Source organism: Pavona decussata, unplaced genomic scaffold (genome assembly GCF_977016875.1).
Source record: "Pavona decussata unplaced genomic scaffold, jaPavDecu1.1 SCAFFOLD_125, whole genome shotgun sequence".
Lineage (NCBI taxonomy): Eukaryota > Metazoa > Cnidaria > Anthozoa > Scleractinia > Agariciidae > Pavona > Pavona decussata.
Window position 1 is genome coordinate 825,726 of NW_028145539.1, and position 23,322 is coordinate 849,047.

At 38.8% G+C, this 23,322-nt stretch overlaps 2 protein-coding genes across 3 annotated transcripts; one reads left to right on the forward strand and one right to left on the reverse strand.

The window, feature by feature from the left end:
* Nucleotides 1–276: 276 nt before the first annotated feature.
* LOC146469285 (uncharacterized) lies at nt 277–9,043 on the reverse strand. 2 transcript variants are annotated; one of them, XM_085123544.1, is made up of 2 exons: nt 8,461–8,871; nt 277–2,869 (listed from the first exon to the last, which is right to left on the reverse strand). In XM_085123544.1, the coding sequence occupies exon 2, from the start codon at nt 2,839–2,841 to the stop codon at nt 1,600–1,602; it is 1,242 nt and encodes a 413-aa protein (XP_084979670.1). In that variant the 5' UTR covers nt 2,842–2,869; nt 8,461–8,871; the 3' UTR covers nt 277–1,599. The 2 variants fall into 2 exon arrangements, with proteins under 2 accessions (XP_084979670.1, XP_084979669.1); XM_085123543.1 differs by lacking the exon at nt 8,461–8,871 and adding an exon at nt 8,905–9,043 and having other exon boundaries at nt 1,090–2,869.
* Nucleotides 9,044–9,100: 57 nt separating this feature from the next.
* LOC146469286 (transmembrane protein 170B-like) lies at nt 9,101–22,565 on the forward strand. Its single transcript, XM_085123557.1, has 3 exons — nt 9,101–9,221; nt 20,699–20,869; nt 22,129–22,565. Exons 1-3 carry the CDS (start codon nt 9,188–9,190, stop codon nt 22,257–22,259), a joined length of 336 nt encoding a protein of 111 aa, XP_084979683.1. The 5' UTR covers nt 9,101–9,187; the 3' UTR covers nt 22,260–22,565.
* The last annotated feature ends 757 nt before the right edge of the window (nt 22,566–23,322 follow it).

Below are 23,322 nucleotides of genomic sequence, written 5' to 3' on the forward strand. Positions count from 1 at the left end.
CATCTGCATTCACGAGTTGGTTCAGGTTCCCAAGCTGTGAGAGATGTAGACCGTGACCTTTGTGTGAGTTTTGTAATTATAGCGTCACGGCGAATCGAAATTACAAGGATTTGTATGGGAAAAAACGATTCCTACTTCAATAAAAAAAATGCCAACGAGTTTTCTACAAAAAAAAAAAAAAAAATCCCTACCTGAACTCCCTTGTCTGTTGTTCTTTCTCCTTTGTGATTTTTTGAGCAATTTTACGTGATTCCGATGAATTTTTATTTAGTTACACTCCTTAATATGTATACAGTATAGAGAGAAAAGAAGTGGAACTGAAAGTCCTAAAACTCAGTCACTGGAATCGCGCTACCAGAAAGTAACGTTTGCAACAAGTTAATTGATATACGAGCCACTATCAGATTCTTGCCGGTTTTCACGAAAATTTACTCATGATTCACGAATCACGGTCCACAAAACAAGAAGATCCCAGATCTTGCTACCAATTCACTCGACATTCCCGATTCAACTGAGATCTGGCTACGAGATTAGCGTCACACATGAACCCTTTACCACCGTTACAGACCTGTAACCTGCGTTTTAGACCTGCCTATATTGGATAGTTAGCTGTAGGGGTAGGGGTGGATGGACAGGGACATGCAAGGGGTTAGGGTGGTTGTTCTTTCAATTTTTTTTGTTTTGAAATAATGATTTCGCAAAATACTAGTTTTGCAAAAATTACTATTTTGCGAAATGGGTTATAGTACTGTTAGGTATATTAGCAATGACTTCGCAGTTTTTTGTGACAACCATAAATTGCTACGGGAAACATTTTTTTGCCAAACGGAAAACTGACTTTAGCAAAACAAGAATTATTGCTATTGAACGAAATGGGTTGTAGCACGGTCAGGTCGATTAGCAAACACTTCACGTAACAGTAAACGAGAGAGTCAAAGTTACAACACGCAATGCAACGGGTTAAAACAGCCAATTTCGCAAAATAGGAAATTAATAAAAAACGACAACAACAACAAAAAACAATACTATTCTGTGAAATGGGTTGTCATACGTTTAAGTTGATTACCATTCACAGCAGGTTTTATTGGGAAACATGTTTTCGTTACAAGAACACAATCGGGCTATTAAAGCGTTCAGCGAGATCGGTATCTCTGGTAACCAGCAAGTGTTTCTCAACTTTTTGTTCCATTTCGTTTCAATTCGCAAAATGGTGTAAGCCGTACTCTGGAAATACATAGCCTGCGAGCAAGCTCTCTTGGGGGTGGGCTTGGTCGCAGGCTAGGAAATACACAGCGAGAGCGCTTACGCTGAAGGTAGCGGAGGCCTTGGAGGTGCCAATTCAACCACGGGACATTGAAATATCTCATAAAGTCCACATGTTTAACAGAAAAAAAAACATAATTGTGAAATTCTCTTAGCCACAAAATTAAGCTGGCGTGGAAGGGGTGGGGGGGGGGGGAGGTTGGTAAATTATGGTTCATTTACGCCTCCCTGTCATTAATTAACCTGAATACAACCCCTCCCCTAGTCCTTACTCATTACAACAAACAAGGTTTCCCACTAAGACTATTAAACTTCATTTTGCTTGGGTCAACATGCTCAAGGGTCATCGGCAGTGTCAATGGGAAGTTGTCCCATCTTATGCTCCATGCTTGGATGATGTTCATAATCATAGTCAACATGTACAAAGGCTCTTTCCACTTCAGAGTAACTCTCTAGTTTGTTTTGCAGTGATTCACCAATGTCATGAGCCTCACACAGGCTCATATCAGGAGGCAAAACAATATGAGCCTCTACAAGAAGGTTAGAGCCAAAATGATAAGCTCTTAGAGTGTCAATAAACTGAATTCGCCTGTCATGGGTAATACAAACCCACAGAAGTTTCTGTAAAATTACTGGGCAAGCAGTATGTCCTGTTAAGCCACGGATTTGTTCTCTGCCAGTTCTATACCAGCCCACAAATATGTAAATACCTATCAAAATAGCTCCTATTGGATCTGCACTATTCCATACTTTGTAACCAAGATAACCAAATCCCAAAGCAGCAGCATTTGACATGACATCATTTCTGTGATCCTGTGCTAAAGCAGCTGTGGAAGGACTTTTAACATGTCGACAGTACAAAAACAAAGCCATTTTGATTACAATAGTTGCACCAATAATAGCAATTGTGTCAATGGAAATATCAGGGTCAGCTGACTGTTCAATTATCCCTGTAACAGATTTAATAATGACCTGTATTGAAGCTACTGACATGATCACTGATAACACAACAATGCTGATAGGTTCCAAACGTGTTTTTCCTTGAGGATACTCATGGAAATTAGTGCCTTTGATCGCACGTGCTGTGTACCAAACAATAAAACCAGCGATCAAATCAACAGCACTGTCCACTAAGCTAGAAATGATTGACATAGAGCGAGACAGATAGGAAGCAACTGCTTTGGCAATAAGCAAAACAGCATTGCATAACAAGCTCATCCTAACTGCAATGTACACATGTAAGTCTTTACCATCAGATATCCTGGATGCTCTTCTAAAATCCTGTGCATTTACTTGTTCGAATGTAGCTTTGGTCTCTTCCATTTGCTTGTAGTATCTTCGTACATTCTTCTCAGACGATGAATGCCCTTTACTTCTCACTGAGTTGATAAAACAAGATATTCGTTTTGCTGGACTTGTTTGTTTTCCATCAGATATGGTATTATTTTGTGGTGCAATTTCTTCAAGAGTGATACAAGACGAATCCTGAGAAGGATGCAATTCTATGTGCACACTGTGTTGAGGATCAATTCCTTTACTTTCCAAAAAGGAATGAACAGTAGGACTTTGGTCTCCCATTTAGCATCAACACTTGACAACTGGTAACCTACAAAAGGAAATTAGCCGATGAATAAACAGACTTTGAAATTAAACAATATGCCCCTAGATTGTCTTTGGCTTAAAGCCTGCTGAAGATACAAACAAGACATTGCTACCTCGCTCACAACTAGAAGAAGTAAGTGGCAACCAGTGAAAGATAACTCTAAGCTTAAAGTGGCTTAAAGTGCATATGAAGCGAGAAAGACCTTTCAAAGAGAGCAAGAATGGCGTTTTCTTTTTTTTTAAATATCTTCTCTCGTTAAAGGAATATTCAAGTTTTGTTAAAAAACTGATGATGTCACAAATTGTCCCAGTACAAAGAGAAATCACAAAATAAAGAATAGCTTGGGAAATATTGGAGTGATACTCCTCAAATTTGGCACCAATAATGTATGCCAGATAAGAAATTTTGATGTCATACATTTGGCCCCAGTCCCTTTCTGCTGAAGGTATAAGAGGCAGACAGTCCTACTTGAAACGTACAAACTACCCATATTGGCCTATGTCTCCTCACCAGCTCATTGGGTGTAAATGATGTCCAATAAGGACAAAAAGTGAGAATGTCAATTGAACATAAAATAGACTTGAAAGCGAAATTGTTGCCATGGTGACAGCACAGTAGATGTAATTTTGTGTCTTTAATCTTTAAGAGAGGTACTCCTAAAACAGTAAAAAATATACTAGGAGATAAAATCTATCTTTACAATAATAAGATCCAATTGAATTTAAAAACACTCTCACCTTATTAGTAATAGGACTAAATAAATGGTTTAATTAATTTAAAAAACTAGTTTGCGTGTAAATTATTCATCTAATTAGCAAAAACTTATTTAAAAAAATAATAAGTGATCGAGTAACAAAAAGGTGAACAAATAAGTAAATGATGAATGAATAAATAGATAGATAAATAAACAAATAACTAAAGAAGTAAATAGGTACATACTTGAAGTAAAAAAATTATGCCAAATATTTAATAGTGGGCAAAATTGCTAATTTAAAAATAGGGATATTCTGCAACGGTAAAGCACTTGAGGGTAGTTGGTTCCATACTACAATAGACCTTGGATAAAAAGAAAATTTATAGGCGTTACAGTTGCACTGGATATGGCAATAAGGAGTAGAGTTTGGAAGCTGAGATGCCCTACCCAGAGGGAAAACCTCAGGAGGAAGTGGGATGCACATTAGGCTTTGCTGCATCTTGTAGAACATGGTTGACTGAGACAATAATCTACGTTGTTCCAGGGTGTCCCACCCAAGTTGATTAATAACATTACTGGTGCATTACTGGTACGTTACTGGTGCCAAGTTTGAGCAGCATCACCCCAATATTTCCCAAGATATTCTTGATTTTGTGATTTACTGTATCTTTGTACTGCCCGTACAGCTATAGTTCATCCTAAGCTGGAATATGCCTTTGCTGCTTGGGACCCATGTCTCCCAAAGGACATTGTTAAGCTGGAGAGGATCCATAGAAAAGCAGCATGGTTTTGTACTAAGAACTATCACCCTACAGCCAGTGTTACCGAAATGCTTCATGACCTAGCATGGACTAGCCTGGAATTAAAAAGACCTATGACCCAATTAACCCCCCTGTACAAAATGAGCCGTGGGCACTTTGATATTGATGTAAACACTTATCTCTACCCCCATACCAAACTTAGAACTCGGGGAAGCCATCATAATTATAGATATAGACAGGAAAAGGCGATCACTTAATCATACTCAATTGAACTTAATCGAATATTTGGGTCCAATTTGAGTTTGGAAATCAAATGCAATCGAACTAAATTAATTGTGTGAGAGTTTGATTGCGTTTGATTTCTGAACCCAATCAAAGATTCTACACCATCACTTGAATAAGACAAGAATTTTAAAGTCTTTTTTAGCATGCAAGAACAACAAAGAATTTGGTGAAATGGGCAATAGATTGATGTAACTTTACTGAAACACCATTTTGTGATCCACTTCTGTTATGATACTGATACAGAGTCAAATTAGAACAAAGTCCTGAAACAAACGAGTGGAGCAATTTTTCATCCTACAGAGTCCTTATAACAAAGTCATGTAGCAAGCCGAGCTATGCAATGAACTGAAACAAAGCCGATTCAACAGTATAACGTTTTGTTGCTGTTCTTGCAGTTGTGTTTGTATAAGTCTTATATATATTCTCGCACACGAAAATACATTACAATCCACTACAATCACTCCCGGAATATTTTGTAAGACACCCTAGATAAAGGAAACATTAAGCAAAACAAGCACAATTTTAATTTCCTATACAATTTACATATTTAATCGAATGTATGTCAGCTTCGACCATCAAACCTAATCAAACTCAAAAAAAAGCAGGACGTAACACATCGATTGAAATCGATCATCGGAAACCTAATCGATAAATCGATATTACTTGATTTTACTCGATAATAATCAATTGATTAAGCAAAGTAATTGATTAAAATCGATAATCACAGATGTTTGGGCATCAGAAATCTATCGATTTCTATCGATTTTGAGAAACTGTCCGAGGATACCGCGAAAAAAAACTGCTCATAATCTACCCAGGAAGGCAATTTGATCGAAACAATAGTGTTAAGAGTTAAACCTACGCATCGAGAATGTATTTACGAAAAATGAACATTGACTTCCAGTCTGTGACTTGTTAGCAGCCATCGCTTCAAACCTTACAACGGCAACTCGCAAGCATTAAACTCTAGCAAACCTTAGCAAACGCGTTTCGTCAGCCATCATTCTCGGTAAAGACCAATGCTGTTTATAGTTGCTTTTCATTCAAAATGGATCTATTCATTATGTAACGAAAATGCGCAAATGTAGTCGATAGAACACCTTTAACATGTTTGTAGAATAAACGTTACATTCCCGAGGTAGCCTTACCTATAGCTAGGAGCAGCGGAAAAAGTTACATCCGAATGAACAATCTAAATCGGGCGAAAGCAAGGCGCTATATAGCACAAAAATTATGGTAGGCTGGGGAGGTGGGGGGAAGGGGGAGGGTGCTTGCGTCATTTAAATTTAAATTTTCAATTTTGCTCGGTTCATTCATATATGAATGGAAGTTCCATCGGCCTGATTGTATGCCAAAGTCAACATAGAGGCAATTGCTGATAACTCTCTTATTGAACTAACAAGATAACTCTGAACACAATCTTACTTCAGCTGACTAAATAGGCCGTTGTCCGTCGTCTGTTGCCAGTCAAAATGTGGGAGACTGTTTTCAAAAGGTTCAATGCCATTTTCAGCACGTTCTCTTTGCCACAATAAGTTTCAGTACGTTTTTATCAGTTTTATATAAAATTACTTTTGTTTTGTGACGAAATCGATAGTTATCTGTTGTAATTAAAGTTAAATTTTAAGTTGAATCACTGCTTCGCTTGGGCACCGATAAGCATGCTTACCAGTTTAGCAGAAGTCAATGTTCACGCAGGTTCATGTCTTACACCATTTCACAGCCTTCAGGTTCGGGAGAGACAAATAAACCAGATAAACGATTACTAAAACAAAGTATAGCTCAGGTTTGATACAACTTATAACGTCTTGGAAGTCTCTCTTATCTGCCCATTAACATTTACACTTACGCGAATGAAAAACAGTAGCTTTCCGTCTCCGATATTATCGAACAAAATCGATACTAATCGAACCTTGATTAATGAAATCGATCAATATCGATAATCACAAATAATCTGGGAATCGATTTTTATCGATTTCCGATATTAATCGATTAATTAATATCGATTAATATCGATTTGAATCGATTTTGATCAAGTATCGGAATTATCGATGTGTTACGTCCTGATAAAAGTTTAATTGGGTTCGATTGCTCCAATTTTTTGTACTTATAGTGTACACTGTTTTAGGAGTTTCCCTATTAAAGCATTATGCACCTATCATCGGCCATCCCCTGGGGGGGACCCCGGGCAAGGGAGGGCACTTTGTAAAGGATCCTGTCGAAGTTCGTAATTTCCCCCTTCTTAATGGGGACAAAGAATAGTCAAAGTTAAGAAATTCCCCCTCCCACAGGGGGATCATATTGAACAGTACGAAGCCAAAGTAAACTTAATTAATTAAGATGGCCCAGCTTACCTGACTTAAAAATAATAAGGCTAAAGCAACAGTGTTCATGTCAATTAAAATTTTACGTGTTCATTTATTCACAACTGCTGCCAAAACTACAATACAAAAAGGTCATTTTTGACATGGTTTTCACACAATTTCAACATTTCATCTTGCTGCACGGCCAGCTTATCAATATCATGTGTAAAATCGTGGTGCTTATACATGTACACAACAAACCTCCCTCGTTTCCCCCACTTCCAGGGTAAAATAATCGTTCAAATCTCCCATAAAGTCCCCATATAAAGTTGTATTTGCCCGGGGTCTCCCCCGCCAGGGGATGGACGATGATATGGATAGGTGCGCGTTTCGGTCAGTATAAAATGCAGACTGCAGACTGCAGATTGCAGACTGCAGACTGGGTATAAAATGCAGACTAGGTATAAAATGCAGACTGCAGACTGGGTATAAAATGCAGACTGAGACCAAAACTGTCTCTTCGTCAAATACAGGATACATTTTCAATTTTCAACTAACCCTAGTGTCACGCAATCACATTTCCAAGATCATCTTGCACGAAATTAACCTTATTTTTGACCCATTTCTCAACAGTTTGTTTTCTTTATCTCGATTTGGTAGCTTTCTTTTCCTGAGGCCCTTTCTTCACAAAGAAAACTCGAGCTTAGTCGCTTTGCATTAGTTCGTAAACAATTAGTTAATATGCCCATGACGGTTTTCATATTGCTGGTTTTCACCTCACACATCGTCACGCAAGTAAAAAATTGAAATCCTCAACCATTCAATAGATAATTCATAAAGTCAAGAAATTGATATGTTGTAGAAGAGTGATACATAAACAACGTGTGAAAGCCACGGGGCTGTGCGATATCTCATAATCGAGTTATTCGCGAAAATGTACCATGGAAAATTACAGAGTTTAGTATGGGACGCCATGTTGGTGGACACCAACGTAGCCACCAACATGGCGGCAAAAACATCTGGAGTCTACCTTGGCTATTTCAATGCCTTTCTTCTCTTTGCTGAACTTTCACACATTGGCATAGACGCTTCTATTACATGTTAGCTGATCAGACCTAAGAAAAACACGAGGCAAATCGGTGTTTTCATGTACGTGACATGACTGTTTAGAGCAGCAATCGCTTCTGTCACACACTACCCAAAAATCTAAAATTCAAACTGCTCTATTTTCAAGACAAAGAATGCTATCCTGCTGAAGACAAGCAAGCCGATTGAAATTTATGTTTTCTTTTATGTAATGAAGATAAAAACCCAAAATTTTGCAAAATTGTGTTTAGTTATGAATTTCAGGTTTTTATGACTTCATGTGAAAACCAAGAATTGTAACAAGGTAAACAGACTTGATTCCCGAGGGGGCAAGCAATTTGAAATAGACAGATTTTAACTCGGTTTCTTTGAATAAATAATGTCAAAGACATTGCATACCTTCAGTATTCTAGAAATTCATGAACACCTATTTTATTCAAAAAACATTATTTTACTGCCACTCACCGATGTCACCGATGCCATGTTGACGCAAAGCGGCGAAGAGGTCGGCCACGTGCGAAGTAAAGGTCATGTGTCCGCGTTATAATTTGCTTACATCATGCTTTGGGGTTGTTTACTTCAATAATTTTATTAAAGGTTGACGCTTTTTGAAAAGACTAAAATAATGTCAATTTCATGGAAAATGATCTCGAAAGGTGATTGTATGACACTAGTGTAAGTTAAGTTGAAAAATTCAAAATGCATCCTATATTATTTTGACGAAGAGGCAGTTTTGGTCTCAGTCTGCATTTTATACCCAGTCTGCAGTTTGCAGTCTGGATTTTATACCTAGTCTGCATTTTATACCCAGTCTGCAGTCTGCATTTTATACTGACCGGATAGGTGCATTAATGAAAAGTTGATTTGGTTCGAGTAGTTTCGGGAGAGTTACGCCAACAAGTGACAAACCTTTTCTCTACAGCAAATAGAAACGCGTCACAATTTCAGATCCACAATTTGCTGATAAATTCCTCTAAAAGTCACAAATTTCGACCGTGACGAAGCAGAAACTGGAAGCGGCGACCTTGCGTCGTCGTCATACATGAGATAGCCGATATTTGTGGTTAATAACGCTGACCAAACGGAATCTGTAAAGTGTTAAAGAATATTATTGGCTGCGATAAACTCAATCAAAGTCCCCCTTTGCCCCGCGAAGTATGTTGACTCATGGATTAGGAAAAATACGGACGGGATGGATGTTCAAGGGACACTACAGTCGTTTGGCGGTGAGTGTTTTCTGATCGAGCCAAGCTATTTGAAGTCAATTACAATCTTGAGTAATGTAACGTACACGCCATTGACAATAACAACTGATTTAATAGGCCTTATCACGGTTTTCGACGCCATTTTGACGAGTAGGCAAACAGGCTTGAAATAACAGTGTTTGTATGGAAATCCGATGTCAAATAATTTTCATAAAACATCGCTTCTGAAAAATTCATGAATTGGAAACTTTTGGCAATAAGAAAAGGATTTTAAGAAAAAAATTGGAGGGATATAGCTGTGCCAGAAAGCGTCCAGTCGTGTTTTGAACTTTCCATACATTTGTCTGTATAGCGAACCAGCCGTGAGCTGCTACTAAAAATAGTTCGCGGGAAAAAAATACAGGGAAATGTATGGAAAGTTCAAAACGCGACTGGACGCTTTCTGGCACAGCTACATCCCTCCAAATTTTTTGTTAAAATCCTTTTCCTAGTGCCAAAAGTTTCCAATTGATGAATTTTTCAGAAGCGATGTTTTATGAAAATTATTTGACATCGGATTTCCATACAAACACTGTTATTTCGAGCCTGTTTGCCTACTCGTCAAAATGGCGTCGAAAACCGTGATAAGGCCTATTACCACAAATGGAAATATAAAGGGACTGATTGACATGCTGCAACGAGTGATGTAATAACTCGCACCTATTGTAACATCTCCCCTTTAAAAAAAAAAAAAGAAGAAAGAATAAACAATGAACAAACTGTTGAAAAAAAAAATAGAACTAAGAACAAAAAAAAAAAAAACCCTGACAATATCAAGAAATAAGAATAAAATAAATGTTTGCTGGGTTATTGTCTAATAGAGGGCGCTTTCCATTCGACCAAGACAGACATTTTCCGGAATTTCATTCTGAAATTTTGGTTCTACCTCGTGAGGTTGACCTAAAATTCCGGAAAATCGGAATAACCGGAAAATTCCGTTCCATTCGACCATTCCTGCTCGCGCCCAGTTTCTCAGAGCCCGGAAATCGAACTCAACATGGCAAATAGAGAGGTATCGTGCCCTCAAAGTAGTCGCGGACTCGGTTTAAATTCCTACGCATGTAGGAGCTACCCACACTGATCAGCGTAGTCAGCGTTATGTCGTCGTCCTCGTCCAATACTTCGCTGATTTCAACTTCAAAGTCGTCGAGCAACTCTAAAGCAAGTAAAATAGACAAAGAGTCTGCCATTTTTTGATTCCCCTGTTTATTTGGTATTTTCGTGCAAAAATTGGTACGTGATGGACGGGGACAGCTTGGTTCAAACCAACCGGAAAATGCTGTTCCATTCGTCACATGGAATACTAGAAATTTCATTCTGGAATTTTTGGTCGAATGGAAAGCGCCCAGTGTCTCTGCCATAGACCCCAAGTGACCCACGCCAGGCGGGTCTGGCCCGCATTTGAACGTTTAAACCCGCTGACCCGCCGCGACTGATTAAAAACCCGCATTTGTGTTCTAGCTCTGAATTTTTGGATAAAATCAGCCAATTCCTAAAAGAATCTTAATTTTCATGCCGTTATTCCCACAAATAACAACTAAATGGCTCCTAAAACATGTTGAAAAACTACACGAATTGCACGAAATGGCCATCTTAGAGACCCTAATTTTCAAAAATTTCTGGGGGGGGGGGGGGGGCATGCACCCAGACCCCCCTAGAAGTTTGCGCCTTCGGCGCTTTTAACAATGCATATGACCAGCATTTCGGGTTCTCAAACTTGGGGTCTATGCTCTGCAAAGTTCTTGACTAGACTGAATTTGTTACTAACTAGTCTAAAGCCCCTTTTACACGGCAGAAAATGTTTGGCACAGCTCGGATGAAAAAAGTACGCTTACCAAAAAAATTGGTTCGGCACGGATAGATTTAGTCGTGTAAACGACTTTGCCCCATCCGTACCAGACCAAAATTTCACCCGTGCTCGGACCATGTCGAGAGGTAGTCCGGACCATGTCGAGAGGTAGTCCGAGCATGGATAAAATTGGTACGCGATCCTGAAAATCTAGCCCAGCTCGGATAAAGTGTGCAGTGTAAACGATTAGCCGTGTGGAACTAACTTTTCTCTGATGAGCCTTCGTGCCTTTGGTCAGCACCAATTTGGGAGAGCATGTGCAAATCGGCCCGCGACTCACTCAAGATGGCCCATAGCGGGAAGACGCTGCAAAAGTCGCCAAGAAAATCTCGCGGGATAGCATGGAAGGACCAAGATGTTAAGGAATTTGTCATACCACTCTTTTTCTGTGAACGCTGTCTCCACTATCTCAAACCACTGACCACTTTGTGTCAGTGTCCAACACCGTCGCTCAACAGAAGTACAAGCGAGAACTGATGCAATAAATGACAACCTGTATCTCCGCCTTTTTCTATTCTTTTGTAAAGTAGATGAGAGAAAGGTCGATTTCCGAATTTCCTGCTGGAATACACGCGGTCTTCCTTAGAGAAGAAATTCTAAAAGCTTTTCGTCCGCCATGTTCTTACAGAGGAAGCAGCATGCGCACTAGGCAAGAATCGAGTATGCTGGCTGAGATGTTGAGCCTTTTACCTGTACCAAATTATAATTTCACATCGTTTGGCACGGTAGAAAAAAGGATGTGTAAATGAGTGATCAGTACTATTTTCTTGGTACGCGTACCACTTTCATCCAAGCCGTGCCTAAAATTTTCTGCCGTGTAAATGGGCCTTAAGTCACATAGTCACTGAATCTTGAGGGTGGCTTAATCACTCTGGTTCTGGTGCTGTAGTCTTGACGACTGGAGGAAGCAATGTAGCAGTCGGCTGCTTGTCTGTTTCTCTGTTGGAGGGCTGACTTTCTTCCACCTCAACCGGCTTTGGTATAACTGTTGGTTTCTCGGCTGGCTTCAGAAACTCTTGATTGCAACAAAGGACATGGCTGCTTGCATCAGTTTTTACCAGATGGGATCTGTGTGATAACTTTTCCAAGCAGGTACCCATTTTCCCAGGGTCCGAAATTAACTTTTTCCTAAGGGAGCCAACTGGCGACTAACCTAAAAATTTTGGTCGCCAGATGGAAAGGGTTTGGTCGCCAAAAGCAAGTGTTATTGTTTCTTTTTTTGGTTTCTTGCTTGCCACACCACGATCGCGGCTTCGCCTCTTAATTTGCCGCAAACTAAAGAAAACAATCTCTCTGGCCAGGGTATAATTTACCTTAATTTATAATAAAGCACAAAATTAAACCTTTCTAGAAAATGTTATCATTTAACACAATATACATACAGCTATAAAAAGAGACTCACAAAAGCCGTGTATTGGTGTTAAACAGTCCTACATCTCAAAAAGCGTGTTTGCCAATGTTCTTGCGAAGGCTTCGGATTTCTTTCTCTTATTATTTCCATTTAGCTGGAAGTATGCTGGGATCCTATTAAGTTCTATGTTCAAGACATGGGGGCCCTCTTTCTATACCTAGACTCAACTAAGAGTGCAATTAAAGTATATCTGTTCTTCGCCGAAACTGAACGAAAACGCAACGACGATCAATAAGCTAGTGCCAGACCCTCACACTTTTTTATTGCTCAAACCAGTCCCCCACCGCGCAGGCCTGTCGCCATTTATAAAATAAGGATTAAGGTGATTCCGCTGAAAAAGAAGGAGTATTTAAAATTGTCTAAGACTTGGTCCAGTTCATGACTATGTTATGAGCATTACAAAAATGCAATAAAAAATGGGGGTCACCGTGCTCGTTTTTGTGCAACCTGGATGGCTATTATAGTAAATAGATGACCCACGAGGTTTACATTAGGAACGCTAGTAATCAGAAAAGGGAACTATCATTTCTAGAAAAATTAATTTCTTGCATTAAAATATCGAAGCATTTCAACAAAATTTACTTTAATCTTAAACAACAAACTATTTTCATTGAACTGAAATTAAGATTATGAAAGAATTTAAAGATTTTGCTGCGTGTGCACGTAAGCAGCACTACCTAAATACGTGCTTTTTAAAGCATTCAAATAAAATTATATCTCAAAGTAGAGTATTAAACTTTTCTTTAAATCGCGATATATAGTGGTCAACTGTGTGACATTTAAATTGATGCATTAAAAAATGGGGGTCACCGTGCTCATTTAGAAGAAAAGGACCATTTATTTTCCTGCCGAGCTTAACCTCAAGGAAATCCCGTAATGTTGTGCGCGCGCTAAATGACGCGAAAAAATTATGTGCAGCAAGGATGCGCAATGCAATTCGATGGAATCACCTTAAGCGCCGATGCTTTTGATCTAGCTGGATCTCGCCACGTCATATTTTCGCCCTCGATATCCGTATTGGGAGAAGCAGCTGAAACAATATGGCGCCAGGAAAATATGGCGATCGTAAAATCGTCGCTTTGTTTTACTACAACTGTCCACGGGAGCTTTATGTTTTCTTTTAGAACAAGATGCCTGCTACACTGGCATTACGCGTGATGCTGGGGCTGATTCATTTATTCCAACTGTATGCTTCGCTGATTGATAAATCTATCCTTGCTAATGGAATAGTTTGAGTCACGACGGTCGCGTTACGTTATTTCCCTTGTGTTACGCTACTCAGGGTTTCAAGGGGAATTGCGGGAATTCCATTGCGATAACGTAAGCTTCTCAATGACCTTTTTTCAGTCTCGCGTCGTGGTCTAAGACTGTCAAACAAAGCACGATTCCTTCGCCAAGAATTTACCAATTTCCACCGTTTTAAATGTCGGGTGCTTCTTAGAAGTTATTCTTTCGATTCACCGCTTCAAAATGGTGAAATTTCCGTTTGAAAACGGCACACTTGAGTCCAGAACATGTTAACAATATGGTGCCAAATTTAATCTGTTTTTAATAAATAGATCAAATGATGCGTTGACGTCACACAGGTAGGGGTGAGTGGGTCCCCTCCCTCGCGATGTAAGCGACAAGAATGGATTTTGATTGGCCTGTTTCTGTTGAAGACAATCAGTACAATACACCCCAAGTAGGAGAGGGGTGAGTTTAATGAATAAATTAATATACCGATTTGTAGCTACGAGGAAGAAAAAAAAAAAAAAAAAAAAAGAAATCGACCCATTTTTAGACACGGTATGCCCCTTCAGGGCATCCCGCGTAAAAAGCCCTTTTACCTTGGAATGTCAAATGCCGATGGGACGAAAGATTAGTGGCCTGCTGGCGACCAGTTCTAAATTTCTGGTCACCAACACCTAATTTTTGGTCGCATTGGCGACCAGTCAGTCGCAATTTCGGACCCTGTTTCCAGGTCTCGTTCTTCTGCAAGGGTGCGACTCTTACTTCTTGTCCTACATCTAGCAGATCTGTACCATTTAGCTTTTTGCCTTTTCAGCTTCAACATTTCAGGAACATTTTCAGGGACTTTAGGGTACAACAGGCATGTGGCTGTTGGTAACAAGGCTCTGGTGGATTTGGTCACATGTACTTCCGCATTCATGTTTGGCCAAAAGACTGTATCCCGAGCTTTTCAAAGGCAAGCTTCAACACCTATTAAGTGGCTTGCATGTATCCTGGACATTACTTCAGGCCTCATGATGCATGGTATGATGACTGTTGTGCCTTTGAACAGAACACCATTGTGCACAGCCAATTCATCATGCTAGTTCCAAAATTCTCTTATATTGATGGGAACATGTTCCTTAAATAATAATAATAATAATAATAATAATAATAATAATAATAATGACAATCTTTAATGAGGAAACTTTTTCACTAAAAAGTGGTTTACAAAAAGGACCTCGAAAATTAAAAATTAAAAATTTACAATGAATAAAAATGCTAAAAGATGCTACTAAAAACTAATGTATCTTATGTGTAATACAAAACTTAAATCAATGAATTAAAAATCTGACGCTTCAAAATATTTACATTATCAGAGGCTCGTATAGTTTTGTCCAGCGAGTTAAAATCAGTTACAGCATGATAGCCAGTTCTTTGTTCCATGCTTAAATCAATGAATTAAAAATCTGACGCTTCAAAATATTTACATTATCAGAGGCTCGTATAGTTTTGTCCAGCGAGTTAAAATCACTTACAGCATGATAGCCAGTTCTTTGTTTACCCCAGTTTCTTTTAATGGATGGAATTTTGAGGTTTGCTTTATTTCTTGTGTTGTAACTATGCTGTTCTTGCTGAGTGACTAATGTTAATTCGTGATGCGTGAGACCATTAAGACATTTATATACATGTACGCATCGGCGCTGGAAGCGCCTTTTTTCTAGTGTTAACCACTTCAGTGTAGTTAACGCATCAGACGCAGAGGAATACAGTGGTCGATCTAAGTGTTGGCCAACCGGTCAGGATCGTCATCTTCAGAGTTTGCAGTTATTCATCTTTACCATTACAATGCTGTAACTAGTTGCTCCATTCTCTCTGGGGAAACCTTCAAAGCTTGCATAGGGTTTATACTCTCTACTTCAACAGCAAACACTTGAAAAGGATCTTCTGGCCTTGTAGTTTCTTGCTGAGCTGCTCTTGACAAATGGTTAGCCAGTAGCATCTGGCGTCCAGGTTTGTAGCTGACAGACAGGTTGTATCACTTGAGCCTCAGTAGGATTCTTTCAAGATGGCAAGGCGCTGAGAGCAAAGACTTCTTGAAATTATGTGGACTCAAGGGGTTCGTGATCTGTTTGCACTGATATTTTGTCTCCGTGAGCCAGGTACTGATTGAATATTTCACAGCCAAAAACCGCCAAGCACTCCTTTTCGATGGTTGCATATCTTAGTTTGTTCTGTCTTCGAGAGAGTTCTTGATGCAACTGCTACCGGCTGTCCGTTTTGAAGTAGGACCGCTCCCAGACCTTTGTCACTAGCATCTGTCTGTATGGTAACGTCCTCTTCTATGTTGTAAAACTTTAACACAGGGTGTTGAATAATGAGCTGCTGTAAAGTGGTAAAGGCTTCATCATGTTCTTTTGCCCAAGTAAATTCAGCTTGGTCAGATGTAAGTTCTTTTAATGGTGCAAACACTCCCAACAGCTTGGGTAGAAACTTGAACAGGTAGTTGACAAATCCAAACAGTGTAAGTACTTCAGACTTGGACGTGGGCTTGGGCATGTTCTTGGTGGCTGTAACCTTATCCGGATCAGGCTTCAGGTTCTACATAAGATTAACATTGTACCCCTTACATTACACTCCTCATAATTGCTACTACACATGAAATGTTTTGAAAGCATTTTTAAACTTAAGATTCTCTGTGAATTCTTTTGAACTGTTTTTACTTGAAAGTATTGCTGTGCAATAATTTTTGATTGTTCAAATAGTAATTGGTGTACAAAAAGGTGAAGTTTAGCTTCCTGATAATTTTAGATACTTTGCTTTTATTGTCTAATTTCTTTCTGAAAATTGATTCAATTGGTGAAAGGGAGAAGGAGGTGGAATTTTCTTTATTGATCCATTTTATGACCTCCGAAAAGAATGATTGGCTCCAATGGCAGTTATGGAAGGTGTCAATTATTGAATCATTCATTTCGCAGTATCGACACTTCTATACCAAAAAGAAAATAATTCCTGTTTGATGACTACTATTCTATACAAAAGCTTGAAATAAAATTCTCTCAGCTTGTTATCTTTACATAGGTTTTTTTACGAGACTAAAAAACGGTTTTAAGGATGTTTCATCAATTTGTAAGTCCCTTGCCCATTTAGCGTTGGACTTGATTTCAGTATGTTCTTTATTTATAAGGAGGCAATAGTAGTCTTTATTTTTCATTTTAATTAGGCTTATGGAGGTCTCAGGGACCGGCTGGAACATATTATTTAACCCAAAACGAGATCTCTCATGGGTTTGTCCTGGCACTGTATACAAGGGCTTAGGAAATTATTGCAGAGACCACTTGAAAATAAACAAGGAAGTTGCAACTAAGATTATATTTTTGTACAAATTCTGAATAGGAGACGAATTTTTCATCCGCTTTTAGAAGGTCCTGTATGAGATAGATGCCTCGATCAAACCAATTCCTATAGAAAATGGTGCGAGCATTGATTAAAATATCTTTGTTGTTGAATAAAATTTGTTCTTGACCCCACTGGTTTTTAAAAGACTCTTTCAGTTCCAAAAAATGTCAAAGCAACTTGTAAAACTGAGGTGAGTTAATTTGCTCAATAAAGTTTTTGTCACAATTGCACCACAAATATTATATGAAGTTTAGGCCACCATACTGTTCGAACAAGTAATTAGGTATCGCCTTCCAGGATTCATTGCTCATTTGTCCGTCAGCTAGAAATCTACAGATCCAGGCTAACCTCAATGATTTTGCCAAAACATCTATATGCAAGGTGCTCATAGACCTCCTTTGTCATAGTCTAAAAACATCACTTTACACTTAATTTTGTCCTTTTACCCCTTCCAAATAAATCTAAAAATGGCCGTGTTCACAGCACTATGGAATCCCTGAGGGATATCAATGTTAGGAATAGCTGTGAGATGCCGAGACTTTTAGTTATAAGACATCTTCCAAATAATGTAAGACTCCGACAATTCCATGTATCAAGGATGGTTTTTAATTTTTTTCAATTTTAACATGAAGTTGTGTTCTTCATTTTCTTTTTCGTTGTAAGAAGTGAATGTACCCAGCACGCACATTGGCTCTTTATCTGTTCTTTGTCTCCACGATCCAAGCGACAGAGCTTTGGTTTTTGATGGATTTAATTTCAAGCCTGAAAATTATCGCCAAAATTTTCCAAGACAGTGATTGCTTTCATTACCAAGTTGAAATTGCTATTAAAAAGGGTAGTATCATCAGCAAACTGACTTACTTTTAGCTCCTTACCAAATATATTTATACCCTGCACTTCTTTTTCTTGTCTGATCTTGCATGCTAATAGTTCTACTGTCAAGACGAATAGGTATGGGGACAAAGGACAGCCTTGTCTCACTCCTCTTGACAACTAGAAATAATTTGTGCAGAAACCATTAAATTAAATTTAGAACTGCCCTTTCTGTTTTGAACAAAAAATGGAAATCCAGCGTTGAATGGAGTCCCCAAAATTATAAGTGCAATTATAGTTCTTAGTATAAATTCCCATTCAATGTTAGGCTTTGAGTGTAATTGTATAAACAATTTCCTTTGGTGAAATCTTCTGTAATTTTCACAGCAGATAGAACCTCACCAGGAAAATCTTTTAACAGCAAAAAAGTTGGGGGTTTTGCCACTGCAAATTATTTGAAACCTCTGTGCCAGTTTTAAAGTGCTTCTATGATCAAAATTTTGCATGTCCTTTTGGCAGTACTTAATAGTACCATGATCATTTTAACATAGTTTTTGGGTTTTCGCTGTCTGCCAAAAGGGTTGGGTCTAGCTAAAATGCCTGTGATGTGATGTCATGTGCAACTTCCAAAAGGCAACATGGCTAATTTTCCTCTGTTTCCCTTCCAGAAGAACTGGAAGAAAAAGATGACAACAAGGACATATTAATTTCACTGCTTGATTGATTTATTCACACTGTCATACTCCATGAACTTGTGCACATGTGATGTCACAAGCCAACTCTTGTGTGAAGACCGCTTTAAAACTATTGCAGGCTTCTCTAATGCAAACCGAGTAATGGCGGACAGATTTAAAGCATTTTTTTGGCTGGCCATTTCCCAACTTATCTCACTTCCATCGTTCAAAATACAAATGTGTTGTATTATTATGGATACATTGACTGAATTTACTTTGATAAAAGCTGAAAAGAAAAACAAATATTTTCGTAGTAGTAGCACTTTAAGGAATTTTCGTGGAAGGAAACGTGAGAAAATCCAGATGAAAGTTTACATTTTGAACTACAATATTATTACATCTTAGAAAAGGAATTCACCAAGATCACTATTTGGACATATGTGAACTTTAAAATTGGGGACTTGTTTGCACAAACTAAATGGATGAAATTTACAACCTTGGTTATCTTTGAAGACATGAATAGCAATATTTCAGTTTATAAAACTATTACAGAGAATGTTTGCTTTGAAATGCTTTTTCTGTTTCTGCTTCAGGGCTGCATGAGCTTGTGTCATCTTATGCGTTTAAATTGCTTAAGCTTGCATCATCAGTCCTTGCAGGTGCTTAAAATGCTAGGGGCACCTTAATTACTGTGCAAAGTTGTATTTTGCTTTTTGTTGTGATTTATTCTAGTTAGCTGGACTGTCCATACTCGAAAACTTTCTGGAATGAATTTGAACAGTATTGATTTTCCATTGCGAATGAGAGAACTTGTCTCACTAAAAGCGATATAATTGCAGGCATCATAACAAGTTCATGCCCCTTGCTTAATTATCTTCTTATTATTGCAAAACTTTACTTATGGGATTGCAGAAGAAATCAAACCTTACCAAATGTTATGGCGTTTTAAAGTTCAATTGAAATATGAAACTAAACTCTATATAATTTGCGTGTACTAGTAATAATATGAAATTTTTAAGAGAAAAGTGGGCGATTTTTAAATCGTCATAACAACCCTTTTTGAGAAAGTTGAGTGTGGGGGGAAATTGGGGGAGTTAAGGGTTTATGCCAATTAATTTTGTACTTCAAAAGTGTAATAAGGATAGTGTAAATTATGAGATGTATGTGTTATGTGTGTTATGTAGTATTGAAATAAAGCTATATTAAGGACGGTGCCTACTATTGTTACTGCGCATACGTTCTGCGCATCTCGAGTTTCCTATGGGTGGTGCCTACTAATACAGGGATATTTTTGCGCGGTTTAAAACTATGCAGAGAAAGCAGAATTTAGCAAGTGCTCTTGGTATCCCAAAAGAAAATTGGAGGTAACCATGCATTTTTCGGAGATAATTAAGCTTCGATTTAGGAAAAACTGCCATACAATGCTTTATATTTTGGCGCTTTTTAGAAATATTGTTCCTTAATTATCTTTAAAAATTCGTGGTTACCCCCAATTTTCTTTTTGGATTCCAATAGCTCTTGCTAAGACCTGCTTTTCCCGCAAAGTCATAAACCGCACAATAATACTTCGGTATTAGTAGGCACCGTCCTTAATAATACTAAAAGTTTAATTTAGTTTTTAAATCAGCTTTTTTGAGTTTGACTTGAGAATGCTCATCTGTATAGTCACACTCCCCTTCATGGACACCTGTTAAACACAGACGCCTCACTATTAAATAAATATTATGACCAGGTGGGTTTGTTTTCACAGCCTGTAGTCCCTGTACTTACCTTATCGCAAAATCACAGTTGACCTTCTAAACATTTACATCCCAATTTTTTACTGTTTTTAGGCCTAATGGTGTTTGTTGTAGCAGGCTTTCACTGTATTATTTTCCAGTTGTGAAATGGAAACATTTTGTCTGTTTTCCATAGAGTTTTGGTAACTTGAGTGGAAGTTTGGATTAAATTTGAAAACTGTTAAATCTGACTATTTCATTGGATATTTCATTTCACCCAAACTTCTTGATTGTCTGAGCCTTGTCTCCTCTTCTATTGGCTTATTATAAGTTATCCTAAATATTGCTAATCCATTAATAAATAATTGTTTTGCTTTTTTCAGAAATGTGGTATCAAATATTCCTTTGGTGTTTAGCAACTTCTGTGTTTATCCACTGCATTTCAGCATCTGTTGCATTCCTTGCTTTACGCAAACATTCACGAGGAGTGTTCTTCCCTCTTCTTGTAATATTTATTGGTTTTCTTTATCCTGTGACTGGAGGAGTAATTACTAGTGAGTATGTACATGTATCATTGCAGATTAGTGTGTGGAGACCAATGTTTATATAATTTTTTGTTTTGAGGCTCATAGGTTTTAGGGTTATTCAGGCCTGGCAAAACTGGTTATAAGATTTGTTGTTCACCCAGTGAATACTTGGACTAGGATGTCAGTACATAAACAGAAAAGTGTATACTAAAATAATTTAATGCACTTCACTTCACTTCACTTGTCCCCTCGTGCCAAGGTGGCGCATAGGGCCTCCACATGGGCCTTCCAGCGATTCCTGTCTTGCGCTGCAGTGCGCACCTCACTCCAGGACTGCCACCCTGCTTTGGACCTCTCTTCCCTCTGGGGTCCATGTTAGGGCTGTAACACAGTCATTGTCAGGTTGTATCCTCAACTGTGTTTTTGGGTGCACTATTGGCGTCCTCGGTTCCAGAGCTTCCATGTGGCTTTCACTCTGGAACGTCATGTTGTGTGCCTCTCGGCCCCCAAGATTCGGTAGATTGCCTCTTATGTGTAAGGTTTCTGTAATCATTCACTTTTTACGAGGTTAGGTGATTAGCCTAACGCCCAACCCCCAACCTGGAGGGCCAGGGGCTGCCCTTTGTCAGGTCTCTGTCCCTCGACCAATCCGGTACGGTTGCACCCGCCAGGGACTGAGTCCCCACCGGCATAGCTCTTGGGGTCACTGAGACACACAAGCTCCACCACCGCGACAAGGTGACAGGCCCAGGGTGGAGAATTTAATGCACATATAACTAAATTAAAAAAAAAAAAAAAATCTTACAAAGGAGGTCTTAATAACAGAACGACTTTGCCAGAGTTTGTGTATCCTACAGATTACAACCTTTTTTTTTTTTAAATATTTCACCTTCTTTTAGGTGCAAACTTTTCCAATAAAAGGGCAGTAATAGAGCTCTGCCCCCCCCCCCCCCCCCCGCCATCCCTTGTAATGTATTTTACGAAAGAAAACAATCTTTGAGCTGCTTAACCAGAGAATTTAATCAATTATGGTAAATTTGTTGAATCTGGCAGATAATTCCTTTCCCTTACTTTTCAAGCCTTAGGGTGAATTAACTGGGAAAGTCATTTTCCATAGCGGCGACCCCTCCATTCAAAACTTCCTTGATCCACCCCAGTTAAATGTCTTGTATCTATTCCCCTCTTATGGCATGAATTTTAAACCACTGCTTTATTGTTTGTTTGTTTGTTTGTTTGTTTGTTTGTTTGTTTGATGGATTAATTGCTTGAATGTTTGTGCTATCCAGGTGCTACAATAGCTGCAGTCTATCAAACAGCACACTTCACTATGCCACGATATGCTTCATTTCTCTGGGGAGCTGGACAAGCCTTCATTGGATTCCTGGTGTCATACACACGAGTTCTGGCCACGCTCTGACATCAGACTTGTAAATATGGATTCTCAGTAATTCTAAACACGTTATGAAATTTTACTTATTTCCTGAGATGAGTCTTGCAGTGGATTCACTTTACTTTGGAGGAGACCAGTCCCTGGAAAATTGAAACTGAACTTGGCATTTAAAATGTGCAGCCAGACCTTGTTCTAGATCATGTCAAGATGACTGTTTTCTTGAATGTTTGGCTGTTTTGAGAAATTGAAAACTGAGAACAGGGTCTTGTGACATAGAAAGAGCAAAATATACTTTGTGAATAAAAGCTTGTACCAGCCAAGGTAGTTAAACTGCATGAGCCAACTGTGTTGCTTGACATCCTGTAAGCAAGCAGGATTCGAACTTGAGACCAACTCTGCAGTCTGTTTTGGTTTTGAAATGTTACAGCAAAAGAACTCCTTGTTCCAGGAGCCAATATTCCTCTGGTTGGCAAAGTAACAAGTACATGTACATACATGTATCAATGTATCAATGAGTCACCAATAGGTGACACCAGTGTCATTACAACCCGGGGTGGGGGGAAGGGGTGTACTCAAAGTGGTATACGGAAAGGCCCTGCCCCGAGCTCCAACCCTTTAACCTTACCCTTTTATATACCATTTCGACAGAAAAGACAAGTCACAGAGAGACTGTTCACCTTACCTAGAAATCCCGTGTCTCATAAGACTAAATATTCTCTTTCAGTATCGTTTTCCAGAGAAAGAGGAACAATAAAAATTCATCCTTGCCTCATCTCTTTGAAAAGGCCCGGCCAGTCCGGCTATTTAGTGAAAGAAGCCCGGAACAAAATTGTTGCAATAGTTCCCGCACACCTGAGACTCGAGCGGAGAAATCTCGTTTGTCATAGCAGACACCAGAACTCGTTTAAAAACGCTCGGGGTACATTTATTTATTTTGGGGGATGTTCTTAGGCCAACGCCTTTAGCTGGATCATTCGCATTGCATCAGGTAGGAGTTGAGGGTACGAGTTCGTGTTGAGTTTCAGTTCGCTTTAAGGTTACCCGATACCTTCAGAGGTGTCTCGCGTTTAAGCGATGTAGCGCGTCCAGT

Bases quoted from the DNA above. Each gene is read 5' to 3' on its own strand.
- LOC146469285 (XM_085123544.1), bottom strand. From the start codon at position 2,841: ATGGGAGACCAAAGTCCTACTGTTCATTCCTTTTTGGAAAGTAAAGGA.
- LOC146469286 (XM_085123557.1), top strand. From the start codon at position 9,188: ATGGATGTTCAAGGGACACTACAGTCGTTTGGCG. The intron at 9,222-20,698 runs GTGAGTGTTTTC...TGCTTTTTTCAG, and splicing joins GACACTACAGTCGTTTGGCG to AAATGTGGTATCAAATATTC. The intron at 20,870-22,128 runs GTGAGTATGTAC...TGTGCTATCCAG, and splicing joins GACTGGAGGAGTAATTACTA to GTGCTACAATAGCTGCAGTC.